General features: G+C 42.5%; 1 protein-coding gene across 1 annotated transcript in view; it reads right to left on the bottom strand.

Annotated features, from left to right (window-relative positions):
* Positions 1–12,520: 12,520 nt before the first annotated feature.
* PTP4A2 (protein tyrosine phosphatase 4A2) overlaps positions 12,521–23,161 on the bottom strand; it is a 38,089-nt gene continuing 27,448 nt past the window's right edge. Inside the window, exons 4-6 of the mRNA XM_049775079.1 lie at positions 17,323–17,453; positions 13,482–13,556; positions 12,521–12,853 (exon numbers count right to left, since the gene is read on the bottom strand). Of these exons, the coding sequence (XP_049631036.1) occupies positions 12,745–12,853; positions 13,482–13,556; positions 17,323–17,453 (315 nt within the window). The 3' untranslated portion in view covers positions 12,521–12,744. The remainder of the gene's footprint in view (positions 12,854–13,481; positions 13,557–17,322; positions 17,454–23,161) is intronic.

Here is a 23,161-nt window from a genome sequence, read left to right as displayed (position 1 = left end):
TTGACTAGCGCTTGCAAGGCAGACACCTTACCTCTAGCCCCACCTCGCCGGCCTCGATATCAAGGTCTTTAATCCATTTGGATTTTACCTTCATACATGATGTTAACTGGGGGGGGTCTATGTTCGCTTTTTTGCAAGTGGCGAATCAGTTCTGCCAGCACCACTTGTTGAAGAGGTTTTCCCTGCTCCACTTAGGATTTCTTGCTCCTTTGTCAAAGATTAGGTGATTGTATGTCTGGGGAACGTTGTCTGAGAACTCAAGCCTATTCCACTGATCTGAGGGTCTGTCTTTATTCCAATACCTTGCTGTTTTGATAACTATTGCTTTGTAGTACAGTTTAAAGTTGGGGAAAGTAGTACCTCCCATTTTCCTTTTCCTTAGGAGTGTTATAGCTATTCAAGGGTGTTTATTGTTCCAGGTGAACTTTATAAGTGTTCGATCCACTTCTTTGAAGAATGTCATGGGTATCTTTAGAGGGATCGCATTAAATCTGTATAATGCTTTGGGGAGTATTGTCATTTTAATTATGTTAATCCTGCCAATCCATGAGCAGGGTATGTGTTTCCATTTCCGTGTGTCCTCTCTTATTTCTTGGAGCAGGGCTTTATAGCTTTCTTTGTATAGGTCCTTCACGTCTTTGGTCAAGTTGACTTCAAGATATTTGAGTTTGTGTGGCACTAATGTGAATGGGATTGCCTTCTTGATGTCCGTCTCTTCCCTAGCATTATTGGTGTATAAAAAGACCATTGATTTGGTTCAGGTGGACTCTTAGTGGTCCTCAGGCTTCCCCCTTCCCTCCATACTCCAGCGGGGAGGTGCATGGGAAGGAGGGTAGGCAGACATCTGGCTTCCAGTTTCCTCTTTGATTCTGGAGACCAGCTCTCGCCAGGTATGGGGTTTGGGGAGGCCCCATACCAGAGCCCTTCTCCCTGGCCTGGGGGGTGCTGGGAGGCTTGGCAGGCCCCCAGCCGTCCTTGTCTTTTTCCCCTGACTCCAGACCTTCCCTGGGTGCCAGCTCAGATGGCCAGAAGTGGGTTCAGGTGGACTCTTAGTGGTCCTCAGGCTCCCCCCCCTCCCTCCGTACTCCAGGGGGGAGGTACATGGGGAGGAGGGCAGGCAGACATCTGGCTTCCGGTTTCCTCTTTAATTCTGGAGATCAGCTCTTGCCAGGTTTGGGGAGGCCCCATACCAGAGCCCTTCTTCCTGGCCTGGGGGGTGCTGGGAGGCTTGGCAGGCCCCCAGCCGTCCTTGTCTTTTTCCCCTGACTCCAGGCCTTCCCTGGGTGCCAGCTCAGATGGCCAGGAGTGGGTTCAGGTGGACTCTTAGTGGTCCTCAGGCTTCCCCACTACCTCTCCCTACACTAATGGAAATGCACTTTGGGAGGAGGGCGGGCCGTTTTAGTACTGGTTTATGTTGGGACAGTCACTGGAATTTTTTTCTCCTTGTTTTCCTATTGATAGTATTGTATGCATATATTTTATATATCCATAACATCCATCTTGTATTGTGACCTTGATACTGCCCTACAAATCTCATTTCTAATATTTTACTGCCTCAGTCCCAACCCTTATTTCCCCCTATCTTCTCAGTAGGTACAGCTCATGACATGAAGCTCACCACATAGAGTGATGAGTGCAGTTAGAGAAATAACTACACTGAAAACTATCATAACAATGTAAATGAATGAGGGAAAAAGAAAGCCTGTCTCGAGTACAGGTGTTGGTGGGGTGGGGATTAGATAGATCTGGGAAATTGGTGGTGGGAATCCTGCACTGGTGAAGGGGGGTGTTCTTTACATGACTGTCATCATACAACTACAATTATATTTGTAATCACAATGTTTAAATAAAGATAATTTATAATAAAAAAAAAGGCCATTAATTTCTGTGTGTTAATTTTGTAGCCTGCCAGGGGGAATTTCTGAGCGCTTAGCCAGGAGTAAGTAACCCCTGAGCATCAAACGGGTGTGGCCAAAAAAACAAACCAAAAAACCCACCAAAAACAACAACAGCAAAAAAATCAATAGAAGTATCTGATGAGAATCAATGGGCCATATAGTATTTATAATTAAGAAGATATTAAAAAAGGGCCCGGAGAGAGCACAGTGGCGTTTGCTTTGCAAGCAGCCGATCCAGGACCAAAGGTGGTTGGTTCGAATCCCGGTGTCCCATATGGTCCCCCGTGTATTTCTGAGCAGACAGCCAGAAGTAACCCCTGAGCACCGCCGGGTGTGGCCCAAAAACCAAATATATATATATTAAATATATATATATATAAATATATATATATATTAAAAAGGAAGATATTTTATCATTTTAATGTATAGTACACTAGTATGTGTGTATATATTTATTACACAATTCTTTTTTGTTTGTTTGTTTTTGGGCCAAATCAGGCAGGGCTCAGAGGTTACTCCTGGCTCTGTGCTCAGATATCACTCCTGCCATGCCTGGGGGAGCATATGGGATACCCGGATTCAAACCACCATTGTTCCTGGGTCGGCTGCTAGCAAGGCAAACACCCTATCGCTCTGCTATCTCTCCGGCCCCTATTTACAAAATTCTTTTTAACTGTTCAACCCTGGTTCTATCACGAAGCAGAGCAATCTCATTCCCACAGGAATGAGCCATTATTAAAAAATGTTAAATAGGATTTAGAGGCCAGAGCAATAACACAGGGAGTAGGGTACTTGCCTTGCACGCAACTGACTTGGGTTCAATCCCTGGTATTTCATATGGTTCCTTGAGCTCACCAGGAGCAATTCCTGCAGTCAGAAGTAAACCCTGAACATCACCAGAGTGACCCAAAAACCAAAACCAAATAAAAAGGTTCCACTTACTGAACTCAACAGTAATGTGGAATGGGGTTATAAGGGGCCAGAGTGATAGCACAGTGGTAAGTTATTTACCTTGCATGCTGGCAACCAGGGACGGGCCCAGGTTCAATCCCCTGCATCCCATATGGTCTCCGAGCCTGCCAGGAACAATTACTGAGCAGAGTCAGGAGTAACCCCTGAGCAGCGCCAGGTGTGCCCCCCCCCCCCAAAAAAAAAAACCAAACAAGCAAAAAAAAAAAAAAGCAAAACTGAATGTGGTTATGATCAGGCGCTCTCTCTCTCTCTCTCGCTCGCTCTCTCTCTCTCTCTCTCTCTCTCTCTCTCTCTCTCTCTCTCTCTCTCTCGCACTCACACACACACACACACACACACACACACACATTGCAGGTTAGAGGCTGGGAGAGAGTACAGCTGGTTTGATGCTTCCCTTGTACATGGGTTCCATTTTCAGCACCCCATATGGTCCCCCAAGCCCCACCAGGACTGACCCTTGAGCATAGAACCAAGAGTAAACCCAAAGCATTACTGGGTATGACCCAAAATCAAAACCAAATTAGTATTATCCATGGACAGGAGAGCAATAATTTGGACATGGCCTTCATCTCCCACTCTAAGAATATGGATTATGGGGAAAGGTGTAGCCTCCAAGCAAGTAGGGCATTTGTCTTACACATGGCTGACCAGAATTTGATCTCTGGCATTTCAAATTCCATCTACTTATCCTCTCTGAACTTAAGCTGCAAAATAGAGGTATCTTTCACTCAAAAATTTAGTGGTTCCAAAAAAAAAAAAAATTTAGTGGTTAAAATACCAAGTGAAATGCATGGCATGTGGTAAAATTTTAATTGCAAAACACTGTGGCCAATAAGCAAAAAGGTAAGATGTATAATTCTAAATTATATGTACTATATAATTATATTTATATATTAAAATATAATGGGATTGAAATAGAGAGATCAAAATTAGTAGTAGTTGTCCCTGAAAGACGAGTTTTTCTTCACTTTCTCTGCATCCTCCAAAATTGAGATATGTAGTTTTACATTTTATAATTTTCACTTTCATCTGAAAAAACATATACCTTTTAAATGAAGAATATATTGAAGAAAAATATTTAACAAAAGTCCAGGGCAGGAGCCAGAGCAATAGCACGGCAGTAAGGCATTTGCCTTGCACACAACCAACACAGGACGGATGGCGGTTCGAATCCTGGCATCCCATATGGTCTCCTGTGCCTGCCAGGGGTGATTTCTGAGCACAGAACCAGCAGTAAGGCATTTGCCTTGCATGCAACCAACACGGGACGGATGTCGGTTCGAATCCTGGCATCCCATATGGTCTCCTGTGCCTGCCAGGGGTGATTTCTGAGCACAGAACCAGCAGTAAGGCATTTGCCTTGCATGCAACCAACACGGGACGGATGTCGGTTCGAATCCTGGCATCCCATATGGTCTCCTGTGCCTGCCAGGGGTGATTTCTGAGCACAGAACCAGGAGTAACCCGTGAGCGATGCCAGGTGTGACCCAAAAACAAACAAACAAAAAAGTCCAGGTCATAGAGGTGGGCTGGAGGAAGGGCAAGGGAGAGGGTGGAAGCAAAGTGGGAATATTGGTGGTGTCTGTGCACTAATGAAGGGATGGGTGTTGGACACTGTATGACTGAAATTTAATCATGAACAACTTTATAACTATCTCATGGTGATTCAACTAAAACTATAAAATAATAATAAAAAAAAGCAAATGCCAGGGGTCAGAGATAGTAGATAAGGGATTTGCCTTGTACATAGCTGATCCAGGTGTGATTCCTAGCAACACATAATGTCACCCTAAGCACCACCAGACATGATCCATGAGTGCAGAGCTACTGTGACCCAAAAACTACTAATAATTTTTTGTCTGTTTTTGGGTCACACCCAGCAGCGCTCAGGGGTTACTCCTGGCTCTAAGCTCAGAAATCTCTTCTGGCAGGCTCAGGGAACCATATGGGATGCCGGGATTCGAACCGCTGTCCTTCTTTTTTTTTTTTTTTTTTTTTTTGGTTTTTGGGCCACACCCAGCAGTGCTCAGGGGTTACTCCTGACTGTCTGCTCAGAAATAGCTCCTGGCAGGCACGGGGGACCATATGGGACACCGGGATTCGAACCAACCACCTTTGGTCCTGGATCGGCTGCTTGCAAGGCAAACGCCCGCCGCTGTGCTATCTCTCCGGGCCCGAACCGCTGTCCTTCTATATGAAAGGCAAACACCCTACCTCCATGCTATCTCTCCGGCCCCTACTAATTTTTTTTTTTTTTTTTAAAGAACAGACAGTACAGGTTTAAGGCACTTGCACGCTCCTGACCCAGGATAGATTCCTAGTACCATATGGTTCATTGCAGTCCAACAGAAGGGAGCCCCTCCAAGTACAGGGCCAAAAGTAGCCTCTACAGCCCTGCTGGGTACAGACCAACCTTCTTCCCACGCCTCCCTCCCCCCCAAAAAAAAGGTGACCAAGAAGATAGCACAAGCATTAAAGTTGTGCCTTTATCTAAGAGATTCAGAGTTCAATCCCCAGCACTGCCTGGACCACTGGGCACCTCAGAAGTAGCCCTGAGGGCCCGGAGAGATAGCACAGCAGCGTTTGCCTTGCAAGCAGCCGATCCAGGACCAAAGGTGGTTGGTTCGAATCCCACATGGATCCTGTAGGATATTAGGGATAGAATCTGGATCAAAAGTGTGCAAGGCAAATGCCCTACCCACTGTGTTATCATTCTGGCTGTTCTCTATTTTCTACCTCATTCCATGATTTTGGTAATTCAAAGGGACTTGTAATACTGAATAAAAGCACTATAAACTCATCTAAATGAGTCCAATCTTTTAATTTATGTACTCATTAAAAGTTACCTGTTATCAATCTTAGGGCTCCAGGTGTTAATGGCAACTCTAAACAAATCAAATATAATCATTTACATAAAAGCGTTAGATGATAAATTCATATTTTCATGTAACTGTGATCTATTCTGCAGAGCTGAAAAAAATTTCCATTAAGAAACATTTCCCGGGCCGGAGAGATAGCATGGAGGTAAGGCGTTTGCCTCTCATGCAGGAGGTCATCGGTTCGAATCCCGGCGTCCCATATATGGTCCTCCCGTGCCTGCCAGGAGCAATTTCTGAGCCTGGAGCCAGGAATAACCCCTGAGCACTGCCGGGTGTGACCCAAAAACCACAAAAAAAAAAAAAAAAAAAAAAAAAGAAACATTTCCCCACCCCCCAAAAAAATTTTTTCCCAATAAATTTCCCTTGAAATTTTACAACACTTTCCAATTTCCTGTATAGTCAGCAATATGTATAACATTTTTATTACTGGGATCATATTTCATATTTCCTGATTTTTAAAATGCATTAAATTGTGCATCCCCCCCCCACAATTTGACTGATTTCACCCTCATCTTTATATACTGTGTTCTGTTCCAACAGGAAGATAGAGGTTGAATCAACTTATATTAACAAATTAGCATTTGTGTGCTTTAGCATGACTTGGAGGAATATATTCCAATTTCACGGGGCCTATACTTTAGGTATCTTAAAAATAAGTCATAGGACATAGGTAGAAAAATGTTTTCAGAAAAGTGATTTATCTTTTCTGACTAGAAGCTGTAGCACAGACAGCTCAGATCCAGTTATGATAGCTAACGCCATGTCCAGACTGGTTACCTAATGCCTCTGCAGGAAATTTAGGCCACGCATTAATGCACTGAAGATAAAATCAATTTGAAAATTTTTTAAACCAAATACCAATCCCAAAGTGATATTCTGTGTGCAGGACAATTAGCCAACAGTAATAGGAAACCATAAACTACAAACCTCTGCTCGAATATCCTGGTTTGTAACTGGTACATGTACATGTATATGCACACACAGCATTCTAAATATAACTGGCATACACAAACATCCTGAGTATAGAAAACACAGGAAGAGTAGTGAGTAGGTGTTTGTCTTGGACACAGCAGCAGAGGGGATGCCAGGGGTGGGGGTGGGGAGAGAGGAAAAAGAAGAGGGGAGAGGAGAGGAGGGGAGAGGACGAATACAGGTGATATAAAATTTAGGGTCTCCATCCACATCAGTGGTATTTGGGCCTAACTCCCATGTCAAGGGAAACAAACACCAAGAATAAACTAATGAGAACACATTAAAATGGAATTAGCAACAAGTTAGCCTATGATTGAATTCTGAGTGTAGCCATACTTAGCAGATGCTAGCTGTTATCCCCTTTGCTCTCCAAAGAGCAAAGGGTGACTGTCCAGCCCCAAAACAACAAAGGGAGACAGAGGCAGTGCACTATTGTCATATTTGTCATGAAATCTGTCCTGACAAGGCTGCAATTTCAAATGAAGTATTACAATTGCTTCCATTTGCATAAATGATCTACTAAGAAAATCTACTAAGAAGTGGGACAGCATTATACATCTTTGCATGACCAGATCCTAGCTGAGGTAAATTCCTTAAGATGTGATTGCAGATACATTGGTCTTTTTTTTTTTCAACTCCTCTTACTATTGCTGACTCGAGGCTATTTTTGTTTGTTTTTGAGTCACACCCGGTGGTGCTCAGGAGTTGCTCTGGTCTCTGCTCAGTAATCGCTCCTGGCAGGCTCAGGAGACCATATGGGATGCAAGGATTCAAACCACCATGCATCCTGAATCGACTGCGTGCAAGGCAAACACCCTACCGCTGTGCTCTGCCCCCTCACCAACCTGAGGCTTTTAACACCTCTGCAAGCAACCATCAATCCACCATCCATAAATTCTCTCAGCTTCTACTATGCAATTCATTGTCAACTGCTAATTATTGCTTTTATAGTATGGTGTTTTCATAACAAGTAAAGGCCCTACCTTAAGGAGCTTCATGAATAACCTATTTGAACAGATTTAACCACGTAACTATTGTTTACCAATAAATGTTTCCCCTTACACAAAGCGAATTACTGACTCTCAATTATGGTGCCTGGTCATGGGTTTTTGTTTTATTTTTGGGCTACACTTGGCAGTGCTCAGGGTTTAATTCCTAGCTCTGCACTCAGGGATCAGTCCTGGCAGGCTTGGGAGACCATATGCGGTGCTGGACTATTTACAAGGCAAACACCCCACCCATAGTACTCTCTCCAGCCCTGAACATGGGCACTTTCAACACAACATATAATCAAGTTTGATGTTTCTTCCAGAAAACCTTACCTTGGGTACATAATGCCCACTCTGCAACATGACCCCAACCTTTCTAGACTCACCTTGGAAATTGTGGTGGTTTTTATACTAGCAGATGTAGTGTAGGCAAAATTCTCATTGGAAAAGATTCAAGAGAAAAATTGAATGGATTGTTTAGGCAAATACATATTTTTGAATTTTGCTATTTAAAAGAAAAAAAACCAGAACCAGAAAGAGAAGGTTGCTAAAGCAGCTGTGGAGTGAAAACAAGGATCTTTTTTTAAAATATGAAATAGCTAATATGTTTATGGGAATAATCCAGTTGGGGGAAAAGATAATAAACAGGACCAAGAACAGCTAAATCTGGGTCCTTTTGATAAGTAAAGGATAGAAAGAAGCACTTGCCATTATGTAGGACAAGGGCAATCAGTAAGTATTGAAACTGTAAGCATTTTATTTAGGCAGAGCATCAGGCAGATTGAGGCAGGTAAGTAGATGAGCTACAAAAACCTTATGGAACTTGTCTTTTTTATCTTAGGATTTTGAACCACACCTGGCAGTGCTCAGGACTCACTCTTGTGAGGTTCCAGGGACCTAACCCAGATGGCCATATGCAAGGTAAGACTTCTATCCACTGTTATCACTCTGCCCATTTCCTCTTCTTTTTGGCTTTGGGTCACACCAAGTGATATTCAGGGGTAACTCCAGGCTCTGTGCCCAGAAACCACTTCGGGCAGTACTTGGAGAACCATATGGTGGATGCTGGGGTGGCCTAGGCTGGGCACATGCAAGGCAAACACACCTTATGTGCTGCAATCTGCAGCCCACCCTTTCTTAAGAAGTTATAAGCTTTCTTAATAAAAGAAAAGGCATGAGGTGAGAATGGGAGATGTTTTATAGTATGCAAGGAGAGTTAAGAGTCAGATAAAAAAATAGATAAAAATGATTAAGTATCTTGGGGCTGGAGCGGTGGCACATTCGGTAGGGCGTTTGCCTTGCTATGCGCTAACCTAGGATGGACAGTGGTTTGATCCCTCAGTGTCCCATATGCTTCCCCAAGCCAGGAGCAATTTCTTTTTTTTTGTTTGTTTTTGGGTCACCCACAGCACTCAGGGGTTACTCCTGGCTCTATGTTCAGAAATCGCTCCTGGCAGGCTCAGGAGACCATATGGGATGCGGGATTTGAACCATCATCCTTCTGCATGCAAGGCAAAAACCCTACACCTCCATGCAATCTCTCTGGCCCCCAACCAGGAGCGATTTCTGAGCACTTAGCCAGGAGTAACCCCTGAGCATCACTGGGTGTGGCTCAAAAACAAAAAAGATTAAGCCTCATCTGAGGTAATAAAGTACCTGAGGTAATGATTTTAAGCAGAGATGGGGCACCAGTATGTTCAGTTGTATGATTTTGGAGTTGGTAGTAAATGAACTTAACCAAAAGTGGAATTTTGTTAGACAAATACACTGAAGCAGGAGATAATTTTGTTAGACAAATACAATAAAGCAGGAGATAGATCATGCAATTTATGATGTGGCCAAGAGATTGAAACTGAAAAACACAGAGGCTAAACTGGGTGTAAAGCAAACAAGTAGGAAATTAAAAACAAGAGTGTAAGTCACCACTCTTTCTCTGCCTATATATCTAACTCCTCTTTCTATACTGAGAGCCTCTAAAATTAAAGACAAAAGAGTCACCATTGTTTCTCTTCCTAATTAATATCAACACTTCTTTCCTTTTGTTTTTGGGTCACACCCAGCAGCACTCAAGGGTTACTCTTCTTTCTATACTGAGATCCTCTAAAATACCTTTTTCACAGTACCTTTAGCACATAAGTTTGTTACCTGAATGAGTGCATGCTTACCTACTGCTTGAACAATCTCTACTCAAACTCCTATATATAAAGTATCTCCTTCCTTTACTATTCCATATGATTCAAGAAGTTTCCCCCAAAGAGTGGAAAAAACAAATAAAAAAAAAAATTTGCAAGGCTTCGTCAAAATCTCTACAGCAAAATCTCTGCAATTGGACAAGATACTGGACTCCTGCAGATCTTGTCCAAAAGCATAACTAGAAAACATACTGGATGCATCCCAACTACAGTTAAGCTTATCCTTACTGAACATCTAGGTGGCAAGAATCTTTATCTTCCCAACCTCTATTTCATCTCATTACAGTAATTAGAAGGATACAAAAGAGGCCTAAATTCAAAGTGAAGAGACACCTTCAAGCATAGCTGGGGGGTGTGGAGGAAGCCCAGATCAGATCCCCTGCATCAGTCCCAATAAGTTCCCCCAGGGAATAGGCCCTGAGTACCCGTAGGGTGAAGTCCCTCAAAATCAATATAAAGAATGATTTTTTAAAACAAAACTTAAACTAATGAAGAATAAATACATAGACTAAGAGCATGTAAAATATGTTTTATTGTTCTTTAAAAGGGTTTAGGGTTTGGTTTTAAATCAGGCTGCACACCTTTCATCAGTCTGACATCTCTTACCATGTCAAACTGGCTTCAGCTAGCAATACTTCATTATATCCAAAAGAAAAAAAAAACTTTTAATCTTAAGAGAAAAAAATCCAGTTCTGAGAATAATCAACATTAGTTTGCAATTTAAAACAAAATGAGGGCTAATGGTTCATGTTGCTTTTTATACAACCTTCTCATACAGAACCAGGAATGTAATCTTCCTAACTCAGGCAGGCACTGATATTGGTGGATGCTATGTGCAGATGCATACATACAAGATACAAGCACACACAGATACATACACGCAGACACACCCTCTCATTCCCTCCCAGCAAACAGAAATCAGAGTATGTCAAGAAAAGGTTTGTTATGGAACTGATCAAAACCCTTGGAATCGTCTATCTAAACTTCACTTAAAAAGAATATGCTGTTTTGATCTTGTGCCTATGTTAATGGAATTTATTTTCATGTTCTGAAATAAAAAACTTTGGATAGTACCATCATTTTTTTACTTTAAAACCTAGAAACAATTTCAAAAAAGCATCATTTTTTTTCTGGGATGAGGGAGGAGAGAATCTATAGGTTTTATTTAGTTAAAAATCAAAACTACTCCAGCATAGGAAATAGGCAGTTCACATAGCCAGCCAATGTCTGAGGTATCAACAGTGTGAGACAAGGTCCCGGTTCAATTCTTACTAGCCTACCCAATCCTAACTAAATGGTAAGTTGATGGCTCTGCACACCAAATCTACCGGGATAGGCCTTTATTCAATCCCTTGAAGCAGAGCACTATGTAATAGCTAGGTGAAGTATGCAAGAGTCCCTGATGATGTCATTTAACTTGCTGTTGTCAATACCACCCATCACAACTGCCTTCCACAACAGAGCAGAAAAACTAGCTTTTCAAGATTGAACCCAAACAAGAATCTACAAGAATATTATACCCTTCACGAGAAAGGCAGTCCTTCCGCTACTCAGCTTGCTCTGATTCTCTTGTTCTGTGGACAAGTACTCACTAGGCATTGTTGGTTTTGAACCAGTGATTTTTCTTTTTTTAAATCTCATAAAGAACCTAGTAAGGAAATAACAAGGCAATCAGTGGTTAAACTGAATTGTATGTAGAGAGGGGGCAGTTTGGAAAATATCCATCACAGGTTTTTCTCAAGTCCAAAAATCATCTTTGCTACTACACCTCTGAATGTTACTGAAAATCCAAAATACAAGTAAAACCTAACATAAAAAAATTTAATCACTAGCATTCTCTTTATCATTAGAAAATCAGAGTAATGCTAGAGCACACATTCTACAAGGTATAGAAAGTGTACTAAATGTCTGCCTACATACCTAAGTGATGAACTGGTGTAGCGCTGATGCCCCCTCCCCCTCGCTTCAGAAAATGTTTTGCGATACCAACTTAGCTTCATTGGTTGGAAAAGAGAAGAACTCGACTCTCAGCTAAGTTCAATGAGAAGAGAGGCTCCTCTTAAAATGCTATTTCCCTCACTAATTTACCAAAACAAAAGGCTCTTGGCTACTTTGCCTAACGTTGACTATTTCTTTTCAAGCAAAAAACTAACACAACAACCCCATCATCAGTAAAGACTAAAAAACAACCTGGATGATATTATATATGTGCCACAGCTTTTTGGGTTACTTCCAGCCCCCCCTCAAAGTGCCCACATGGGCTTAAGGCTGCCAGACTGCACTCCTAGCTACAGCAAGAACCGCTTCTATCCCACCTACAACCTGTATGGGGGGAGAGGGGGTGTCAGGAAAAAGATAAAATATGCACCCTCCCCTCAAAAAAAAAAAAAAAGAAAAAAAGAAAGAAAGGAAATCCCACAAAAGGGAGATTTATGTGCCAAGCATAATGGAAGAGTGTGCTCCCCAAACAGATGGTTCTGCACAAGATAATGTTCTGCTGGTTTTCCTTAGAGACCTTTTTGAAAAAGTTTAACACGACAGGAGATTTTGAAATAATTCAATCTGGCAAAAATTCAAACTTCAACTCTAGGAGAAAATGATCCTTCACTAAATTAATCCCTTTTTTTTTCTTTCTCTTTTTCTTTTCTTAAACATTTTATTCATGTTATTGAGGGAATTTCTTTGTTTGGTTTGCTTTTTATCCAATCATCAGAGAAGTGGTTGAGGAGTACTGAATCCATCACTATTTAGATGACACAGTTAAGATTCCAGATTCACATTTCCAGGTACCGAGAGTTCCCTCTAAATGCCACAATCAAATCAGCCTTCGTTTAGATTCTTTCTACTGAACACAGCAATGCCCATTGGTATCTCTGAAGCGCAATCGCATCTTAGGCCGGTATTTCTCCAGGTAAAGCAGCTGTTTGGAATTGAATGCTCCCCTTCTTTTTCTGAAAATACAAGAATGATAAATCATCACGTAAACAGTGTGATTCACCGAAATGCGTTAAGAGTCTTGTTTTTTTCTGACTCCAAATAACTAAAAATCAGCATACTTTATAGAGTCATGCCTTAATAAAAGGCCTGAGCTGAAACTAACTTTTTTGTTCTTTTTGGCCACACGCAGAGTCGCTCGGGGGTTACTCCTGGCTATGCGCTCAGAAATCACTTCTGGCATGGGAGACCAGATGGAGAGTTGGGGAATCGAACTGAGGTCCATCCTGGATAGTTGTATACAAGGCAAACAAACGCCCTACCACTGCACTATCACTCCAGCCCCTCTAGTACATACTTCTTTCATCTTAAAACAATAAGCCAAATTAAACAACAGTCCATTTTACTCACAGATTTTTTTCCTCTTATATGATCTTGGGATTTTTGTTTGTTTGTTTGTTTTCTAATTTATTCTGTGATTTACAAAGCTGTCAATAAGAGTATTGGGCATGCAACGTTGCAACTTCAAATCCATCACCAGTATCGGTATCAATGAATGACCCTCTCCATCTCTCTTTCCCCACCACAAACCCTCTTGGAGTAACTGTCTTATATGTGTTTCTGAAAATAAAACTTCATACTCACTGTCTTATAAACTGAACTGCATCTTCATACTTCATTCCACATTCAATTAAAGCAAGTGCAACCAGCACAGGTGCCCTGAATAGAAAAAGTCACTTATTAAATATTTACAGGATTCTGGGATTAATTCTGGTTTGTTTGTTTTGGGAGCACATCAAAGGTGTTCAGGGTTTACTCCTGGCTCTATGCAAAGAGATCACTTGTAATGAAGTTCAGGGACAGAACAGGTTCAGCAGCACTCAAGGTGAGCATAGTCCTCTGTCTTACTGATTGCACCAAAGCAAAACAATACTTAAGTTTTTTTTTATTGGATAAAATATTTCATTTTTTATATTTCCTAATCAGCAGTTTCTATAGTACTACCAATTACAATTATTAAAAAGAAAACATACAAATAAACATAAAAGGATAGAAAGAACCATGGTTCTAAGGTCTGGAGAAGCCCTAAATTCAGTCCCCAGCATGACATCACCACGAGCCCCATACCAGTAGTATCCCCCAAGCACTGCTGGGTACAGCCCCCAAGAAAACAAAACTAGAAGCTGGAGAGATAGCATAGCAGGTATGACATTTGTCTTGCACATGGCTGACCTGAGTTTGAACCCCAGCATCACACACATAAGGTTCCCCCAAGTCTGCCAGGAGTAATTTGTTTTGCGTCACACCTGGCAGTGCTCAGGAAACCATCTTAAATTCCAGGATTTGAACAGGGGACTGTCCTGTGTTGGCTGCGTGCAAGGCAAATGCCTTTACTGCTGTGCTACTGCTCCGGCCCCATGCCAGGAGTAATTTTTGAGCACAGAGCAAGAAGTAACTCCTGAGTACTGGGTATGGGACCCCCCCCCAAAAGGAAAACAAAATAAAAGTACAATTTAATATCTAGTATAACACTCAATTAAAAAAAAAAATTGGTGTTTTGGCCACACCAGGCAGTGCTCAGGTCTTATTCTTGACTGTGTTCAGGGATCACCCTTGGTGGGTTTGGGGGAACATATGGGGGGTTACCAGGAATCAAAACCAAGTAGGTCAAAACCAAGGAATCAAGCCCAAGTACAAGGCAAGCATTTTACTGGCTGTACTATTGCTCTGTCCTCCAATTTTAAACCTTCATTAAGAAAAGTTGACTCAGGGCCAGAGCGGTGGCGCAGGACACAAGTGAGCCTATGTGAGCCTAGGACAGATTGCAATTCGATCCCCCAGCATCCCATATGGTCCCCAAGACCAAGGGCGATTTCTGAGCATATAGCCAGAAATAACCTCTGAGCATCACTGGGTGTGGCCCAAAAACCAAAACAAAAAAAAAAAAAAAGTTGACTGGGGCCAGAGAGACAGCAGTGTTTGCCCTGCAAGCAGCCTACCCAGAACCTAAGGTGGTTGGTTCGAATCCCAGCGTCCCATATGGTCCCCCATGCCTGCCAGGAGCTACTTCTGAGCAGACAGCCAGGAGTAACCCCTGAGCACAGCCGGGTGTGGCCCAAAAAAAAACAAAAACAAAACAAAAAGTTGACTCAAACATATTTATACAGTATTAATTGTTTACTGGGGCCTGAAAACTGCTCCAAGTCAAAGCACCTATCTTTCAGACATGCTGCAGTAAAGTCAATCCCTAGCATTACCCTTAGTGTGCATCCAGTGGTACTGATATTTGGGATCACCAGCCACAATTAAGTGGGCAATATCAGGCCGGAGAGAGAGCACAGTAGTAGAGCATTTGCCTTGCACACAGCCAACCTAGGACAGACAGTGGTTCAATTCCTGGCATCCCACATGGTTCCCCAGTCTGCCAGGAGCAATTTCTGAGCACAGAGCTAGGAGTAACCCCGAGAACCAACAGGTGTGACCCAATATCAAACAAACAAAAACGCCACAATTTTTCTTAATCTAACAAAACAGTATCTTGTAGTTGTTTTTGCTTTGAGGCGGCGCTTGGAGTTTAACTCCTAGTTCTGCACTCAGAGATCACTCCTGAAGGAGCTCTAGGACCATGTATGATGCTGGGGATAGAACCAGAATTGGCTACATGCAAGGCAAGTGCCCTATCCCATTGAGGCCCCAGTACATTACACTATTGGGCCTAAGGTGATAGTTCACTGGGACAGGAGTACCTGCTTTACAGGTACTATTATCCCTGACTCTACACAATCTTCTGAGCAGTGAATATCAAGAGTAGCCCCCTGGGGCCGGAGAGATAGCATGGAGGTAAGGCGTTTACCTTTCATGCAGAAGGTCATCCATTCGAATCCCAGAGTCCCATATGGTCCCCCGTGCCTGCCAGGAGCAATTTCTGAGCACAGAGCCAGGAAAAACCCCTGAGCACTCCTGGGTGTGACCCAAAAACCACAAAAAAAAAAAAAAAAAGAGTAGCTCCTGAGCACAAGATATGGTGCACACGCACACATGCTCACAACACACAAGAGATACAAAACACACACATACAAGGACACATGCTCACAACACACAAGAGGTACAAAACAGAAAAGTCCATTACCTGGAGCCAGGGAGATAGCTCGAAATGCCAGACAAGTTTTTATAATTTAGTATTTATTGGGGGCTTATACCCAGCAGTATTCAGGGCTTACCCCTGGCTCTATGCTCAGAGATGACTCCTGCTGGTGACTGGGGACCATATGGGGTGCTAGGAATCAAACCCAAGTGAGATGCATGCACACTAAGCACCTGGTCTATTGTACTACAAATCTAAACCCTAACTGAAAAGTTTGAGGCTCCAGGTCCAATCCCCAGTACCTCTTGGTTACCCCCAAGTATTTCTAGTCCAGCTCTAGTGTCTGAGCACTTAACAATAAATATAACCAGGTTGGCCAAATGTTGCAGTGTTATATATGAAAACAATAAGTATAGGCCTCAAGAGCATTCCTAGAGAAGCCTACTATTTCCAGAGTCAAGTGAATTACAAAGACCAACTATGGACTACCTAACAGTTACTAGCTACAAAACTCTTTCAAATCAGAGTATCATCTTGACCCTTTTTTAGGTATGACTCTGCAAAAGAAACTACATTAAGATGCCAAAAAGAAAACTAGCAACTAAAGGGATGCGCAGATGTTAACAGCCTGATAACTACCCTGGGGCACTAGAAGCAATCTATACGTACTGATGTAGAGTTAAATGCATATTATAAACTGGCAGTTAGCTTTTGATGAGGAGGACTGCAACAGCATTACAAGTAATACTTGAGAAATAAAATCAAAGGCAATTTTCATTCTTCATACATATCATCAGTCATCTATTCTCCATCTCTTAATTTCCCATTCAAGTAAAAATTAAGCATGTATATTCTTTAAATTTTTAAATATTTAAATTTTAATCTTGTTGCCCATTTCAAGGGTCTGAATCTTTGATTACTTGAAATGGAGAAAAAGAAAATAAACTGAAATAAGACTATTTTTAGCTCAAAGACAAATTACATTAAATCAACTTCAAAACAACTTCTGAACCATCACCCACTAAATCTAGCATCAGATTCAGACAACCAAAAACACTCAGATATGACTGAGAAATCATTATACTAGTTTTTGCTCTTTCTTTCCTTCCAGACAATTTAATATTTACTATAATAAATATAAATTCTGGATGGAGCAATAGTACAGCGAATAGAGCACTTGCCCTGCATGTGGCTGATCTGGGTTCAATCCCAGCATCCCATATGGTCCCCCAAGTCCACCAGAAGTGATTACTGAGTGCAGAGCCAAGAATAACCCAAGCACCACCCAGTGTAACCAAAACAAACAACCAAAACAACAAAATGTAAATTCTACCAAAGTTAAATCTCCAATTAGTTTACTTAGAATTATGATGAATTCACAGACAAAATGCAGAAACTTACCTTCCCAATCCTGCAACACAATGCACTGCAACACAGCAACCAGGCTCTTCGCGAAATTTGGTTTTTAGTAAGTTTAGCCAATCATCAACTATCTGATTAGGGGGTGGTGCTCCATCATCAAAAGGCCAATCCTAGAAAGGCAAGATATATCATTTTAAATTGATACTTTGTCCATAATTAACATCCTAATAGTAAATACAAAGCCCAGAGAAGAAGGGGAATTTACATTACAGATACCACCTTCTAGCTTCAAGGACAGAAATGCAAAAAAAAAAAAAACATTTTACATTAAGACTATTTTAGAATCTGAGAGATAGTACAGTCAGTAAGGTGCTTTCCTTGAAAGGTTCAACACTTGATACCATATATGGTCCCTGTGAGGGGTATAAGCCCTGAGTATGATTAAGTCCTGAACAGAGCCAGGGTGGTTCAAAGGACTATTCAAGAGGCCATGAGAGATAGGGTAAGATGGGTAAGATGCTGACCTTGCACACAGAAACATTCAGGCTCAATCCCTGACACCCATTTGGACCTCCATTCAGTCTGCCACGAATGATTCCTGGGTACAGAGCCAGGAGTAAGTCCTACGCACAGGCAGATGTAGTCCCAAAATCAAATTTCTTTCTTTTGTTTCTTTTTTCTTTTTTTTTTTTTTTTGTTTTTGTTTTTGGGTCACACTTGGCAGCGCTCAGGGGTTACTCCTGGCTCTACACTCAAAAATTGCTCCTGGAGACTCGGAGGACCATATCGGATGCCAGGATTCAAACCACCGTCCTTCCACATGCAAGGCAAATGCCCTACCTCCATGCTATCTCTTTGGCCCCAAATAAAGATTATTTCAATGAGATTGGAGGACACTTTAAGATATATGAGAAGGAGAGAAGAAAAATATGAGAGCAGTTGAGTCTGCATATTTTGGGGGGTCGTTTTTTTGGGCCACACCCAGAGGTGCTCCTGGCTCAGGCAACCATATGGGATGCCAGGGATTGAACCTGGTTTGGTTGTATACAAGGCAAAAATGCCCTATCTGCTGTGCCATGGCTCCAGTTCCTGCACACTCATTATTGACAATACTAGAAAATGTCATATATCCCATTATTCCATTAGCCAAAACAATTATTATGTTTGACTTGTCAACTACATTCATTAGAGTATTATTATAAATGTCACTAGAGTTTAACTGTAAAAACAGTAAAATCAGGAAGTATCCTATTCAAGAGCTTATTTCACCACACCTGTAGTCCCTGAAATGCACCTACTTGAGTAATATGAAACATACTTCACTTATTCTCTAAGGATTTGTTATTTGTCTTTGTTGTTTGTTTCTTGGGGGAGGGGTGTTATGCTCAGGGCTTACTCATGGCTCTGCAATGTACTCTCTCCCCAGTCCCTCATTAAGCATTTCCTATCAAAATTCACATGAATTTCAACCTGACCTAGCTGACTAAAAAAGGTAACTTATCCCTTTCTATTGTGCCTTGCAAGAGAAAGGTTCCAAAGAGTAAAAAGCTTTACATTAGTAATATCCTCTTATAGTGTTCCAAACCCTCTTCATTTAGTAAACTAACATTCATAGTAAAACTGCTGTCTTTGGGGCTGGAGAGATAGCATGGAGGTAAGGCGTTTGCCTTTCATGCAGGAGGTCATCAGTTTGAATCCCGGCGTCCCATATGGTCCCCCATGCCTGCCAGGAGCAATTCCTTTTTTTTTTTTTTTTTTTTTTTTTTGGTTTTTGGGCCACACCCGGCGATGCTCAGGGGTTACTCCTGGCTGTCTGCTCAGAAATAGCTCCTGGCAGGCACGGGGGACCATATGGGACACCAGGATTCGAACCAACCACCTTTGGTCCTGGATCGGCTGCTTGCAAGGCAAACGCCGCTGTGCTATCTCTCCGGGCCCCAGGAGCAATTTCTGAGCCAGGAATTCCTGGAGCCAGGAATAACCTCTGAGCACTGCCTGGTGTGACCCAAAACCACACAAAAAAAAAAAAAAACAAAAAAAAACAACTGCTGTCTTTGGGGACTAGAGTGATAATACAGAGAGTAAGGCACTTGTGCTTTATGGGACCTAGGCTGACCTGGGTTCGATTCCCAATATCCCATATGGTCCTGAGCCCACCAGACACTTCCGAGTACAGAGCTAAGAATAAGCCCTAAGTACCACCTAGTGTGGGTCCCCTCAAACAGAATGGGATGGATAATTCAAAGCGTCAGCCAGAAATGGTTGGGGTAAAGAGAAGAATAGAGAGTTGACCCAGGTTTGATCTCCAGCATCCTGTATGGTCCCCCCAAGACTGCCAAGAGTGATTTCTGAGTGCAGAATCAGGAGTAATGCCTGAGCACTGCCAGTAAGCGGGGAGAGGAGTTAAGGAGGAAAGAGAAGAGAGAAAGGGAGATACAGAGCTTAATTTAAATCTTATGTTTCTTATTGTGCTAGAGATTGAAGCCAGGTCTTCTGCATGCAAAACATTTTATTTTGCTATTGAGCCATACCACAAAACCCTGTATAATCGTTTTCTCAAGCTTAAATTACACCTTTAACACCAAAATAGAGGAACAAAATAAAATTTTGGAATATGAGACAATTCTTCCTTTTGGGTCACACCCATAGGTACTCAATGTATTATTCTTGGCTCTACGCTCAGAAATCACTCCTGGCAGGCTTGGGGGACCATATGAGATGCTGGGGATCGAACCCGAGTCCGTCCTGGGTCGTCTGTGTGCAAGGCAAACACTCTACTGCGCTATCACTCCAGCCCCTATGAGACAACTTTTACTTTTTTTTTCTTTTTTCATTTTTCTATAGCCAGTAATACTGGAGATCAAACCCAGGCCAGCCACAAGTAAGACAAGCACCTTATCCTATCTGGCCCGGTACTTTTTTGTTTTTGTTTTTGTTTTTGTGTCACACCCAGCGGCCAGGGGTTATTCCTGGCTCTGTGCTCAGATGTTGCTCCTGGCAGGCATGCGGACCATATGGGATACCGGGATTCAAACCACCATCTGTTCGAATCAGCTGCGTGCAAGGCAAAAGCCCTACCGCTGTGCTATCTCTCCGGGCCATGGGCAAAATACATTTATTTCCCGGCATGTACCCACCTACTGATGAAGGCAATAAAGATTATCAAAATTTAAAAAGAGAGAGATTATAGAACTACATCCCAATAGGAAGTAGGAATTTATCCTTATACCAGTATCTTCAATTTCAATTTCTTTATACAGATTAAAAAAAAAAACAAAAGGGGCTGGTGGGTGAGGTGGCGCTAGAGGTAAGGTGTCTGCCTTGCAAGCACTAGCCAAGGAAGGACCACGGTTTGATCCCCTGGCGTCCCATATGGTCCCCCCGAAGTCAGGGGAATTTCTGAGCGCTTAGCCAGGAGTAACCCCTGAGCATCAAACAGGTGTGTCCCAAAACAAAACAACAAAAATAAAAATAAAAAACCACAGAAAACCACAAATACTTCAGTGGAAATTGACAGTTTTGCAAGCACGAGGCCAATGAAGCCATGACTATGACCCTTGGCACATACCGTATATGACCCCAGCAACTCTTCTGTTTGAACTCTCCAGTGCCACAACAAAGTGTGTGATTTCCAGCATACTACAATCAAGATTGTGTAAGTTGGGGCCACAGTGATAACACAGTAGTAAAGTGTTTGCCTTGCATGCATAAACTCGGATGAACCCGAGTTCGATCCCTGGCATCATATTGTCTCCCAAGCCTGCCAGAGAGCTTTCTGATTCTGAGCACAGAGCCAGGAATAACCCACCACCAGTGTGGCCCAAAAACAAAAAACAAAAATATAAAGACTGTGTAAGCATAACTAAATGTGCAATTTCCAGTGAGCACTACAATCGAAGTGTGTGACCTCCCACATGAAAAGAATAACGACAACAAAAGGAGGGGGGGGACACCAAGACTTTAAAAAAAATCTCCAGTTGTCTTCCTACTATAGTATCTTCCCACAATTAAATCAAATAAGTAAGTCATTTCATTATATACTCTTATGACTTAAACAACTATTCAGGACAGAAAATGTAATTTTGTGTGCAAAAATGATAGGACAGCAGGTAGAGCAATTTCCTGTTTGAAGCCGACCTGGGTTAGATCCCCAGTTTCCCTCCTCAGCACTGCCAGGATTAATTCCTGAGCACAAAGTGAGGAGTAACTCCTGATAATCGCAACATGTGACCCCAAAACAAAAATACGTAATATTTACAAAACCAGAAAATTGGACCCGGAGAGATAGCACAGCGGTGTTTGCCTTGCAAGCAGCCGATCCAGGACCAAAGGTGGTTGGTTCAAATCCCGGTGTCCCATATGGTCCCCCGTGCCTGCCAGGAGCTATTTCTGAGCAGATAGCCAGGAATAACCCCTGAGCACCGCTGAGTGTGACCCAAAAAAAAGAAAAAACAAAAAAAAACCCCACAAAACCGGAAAATGTTTGTGGGTTCTTTTTTTTGGGGGGGAGGGGTTTGGGTTTTGGATAACACCCGGCAGCGCTCAGGGGTCACTCCTGGCTCCAGAATCAGAAATCGCTACTGGAAGGCTCGGGGGACCATATGGGTTGTCAGGATTCGAACTACTGACCTTCTGCACGCAAGGCAAACGCCCTAGCTCCATGCTATCTCTCCGGCTCCAAAACCAGAAAAATTTTATCTAACCTGAGTGTCCTACCTCCAACAGTGATACATATTTAGGAGTCAAGGAGAAATGTAACTTAAAACAATTCCAATTACTTAATACTCAAACTGAACTTGTCTATCATGGGGCTAGAAAGAGCACCCAAAGCGTTGAACACGCACTATGCCTTTAAAAGGTTCAGATTTCATCTCTAGCACCACATTGTTTCATGAGCAGCAATAGAATGGCAATCTTTAAGCAAGATTTAAGCAAGAACTAGAGCAAGAAGTCACCTTAAATACTGCCAATGAGCCAAACTTTTGTTTGGGGGGGCCACACCTAGCATCCCTCAGGGGTTATTACACACACACACACACACACACAACCAGGGGTTATTCCTGACACACACACACACACACAGGTTATTACACACACACGGTTATTATACACACACGGTTATTACACACACACACACACACACACACACACACACACACACACACACACACACACACACACCAGAAAATAAAGAAAACCATTCTAATCACACAAAAAGTCCTTAGAAACCAACCCCAAAATGTCAGAAACTATGCTATGGTACAAGGTATGATGCTTCTCCATCTCCCTTTTCACTCTTTCTCCTTCCTATCTTTTTTTCTTTGGTTTTTGGGTCACACTCGGCAGTACTCCTGGCTCTCTGCTCAGAAATCGCTCCTGGCAGGCACAGAGGACCATATGGGATGTCAGGATTTGAACCACCTTTGGTCCTGGGTCTGCCGCTTGCAAAGCAAAACACCCTACCACTATGCTATCTCTCCAACCCCTCTCCTATCTTTCTTCCTTTTTTCTACTTTTTTTTTTGTTTGTTTTTGGGCCACATCTGGCAGTGCTCAGGGGTTATTCCTGGTTCAGCACTCAGAAATCATTGGGGGGGGAGGGGCCGGAGAGATAGCACAGTGGTGAGCACTAGAATCAAAGTGTGTGTGACCTCCCACATAAAAAGAATAACCAAAGGGCCGGGCGGTGGCGCTGGAGGTAAGGTGCCTGCCTTGCCTGCGCTAGCCTAGGACGGACCGCGGTTCGATCCCCCGGCGTCCCATATGGTCCTCCAAGAAGCCAGGAGCAACTTCTGAGCACATAGCCAGGAGTAACCCCTGAGCGTCAAATGGGTGTGGCCCAAAAACCAAAAAAAAAAAGAAAAAAAAAAAAAAAAAAA

This window comes from Suncus etruscus, chromosome 6, assembly GCF_024139225.1.
Source record: "Suncus etruscus isolate mSunEtr1 chromosome 6, mSunEtr1.pri.cur, whole genome shotgun sequence".
NCBI classification, from domain to species: Eukaryota; Metazoa; Chordata; class Mammalia; order Eulipotyphla; family Soricidae; genus Suncus; species Suncus etruscus.
The sequence above is the reverse complement of the archived record's forward strand: the minus strand, read 5'-3'. Positions and strand labels throughout refer to the sequence as shown.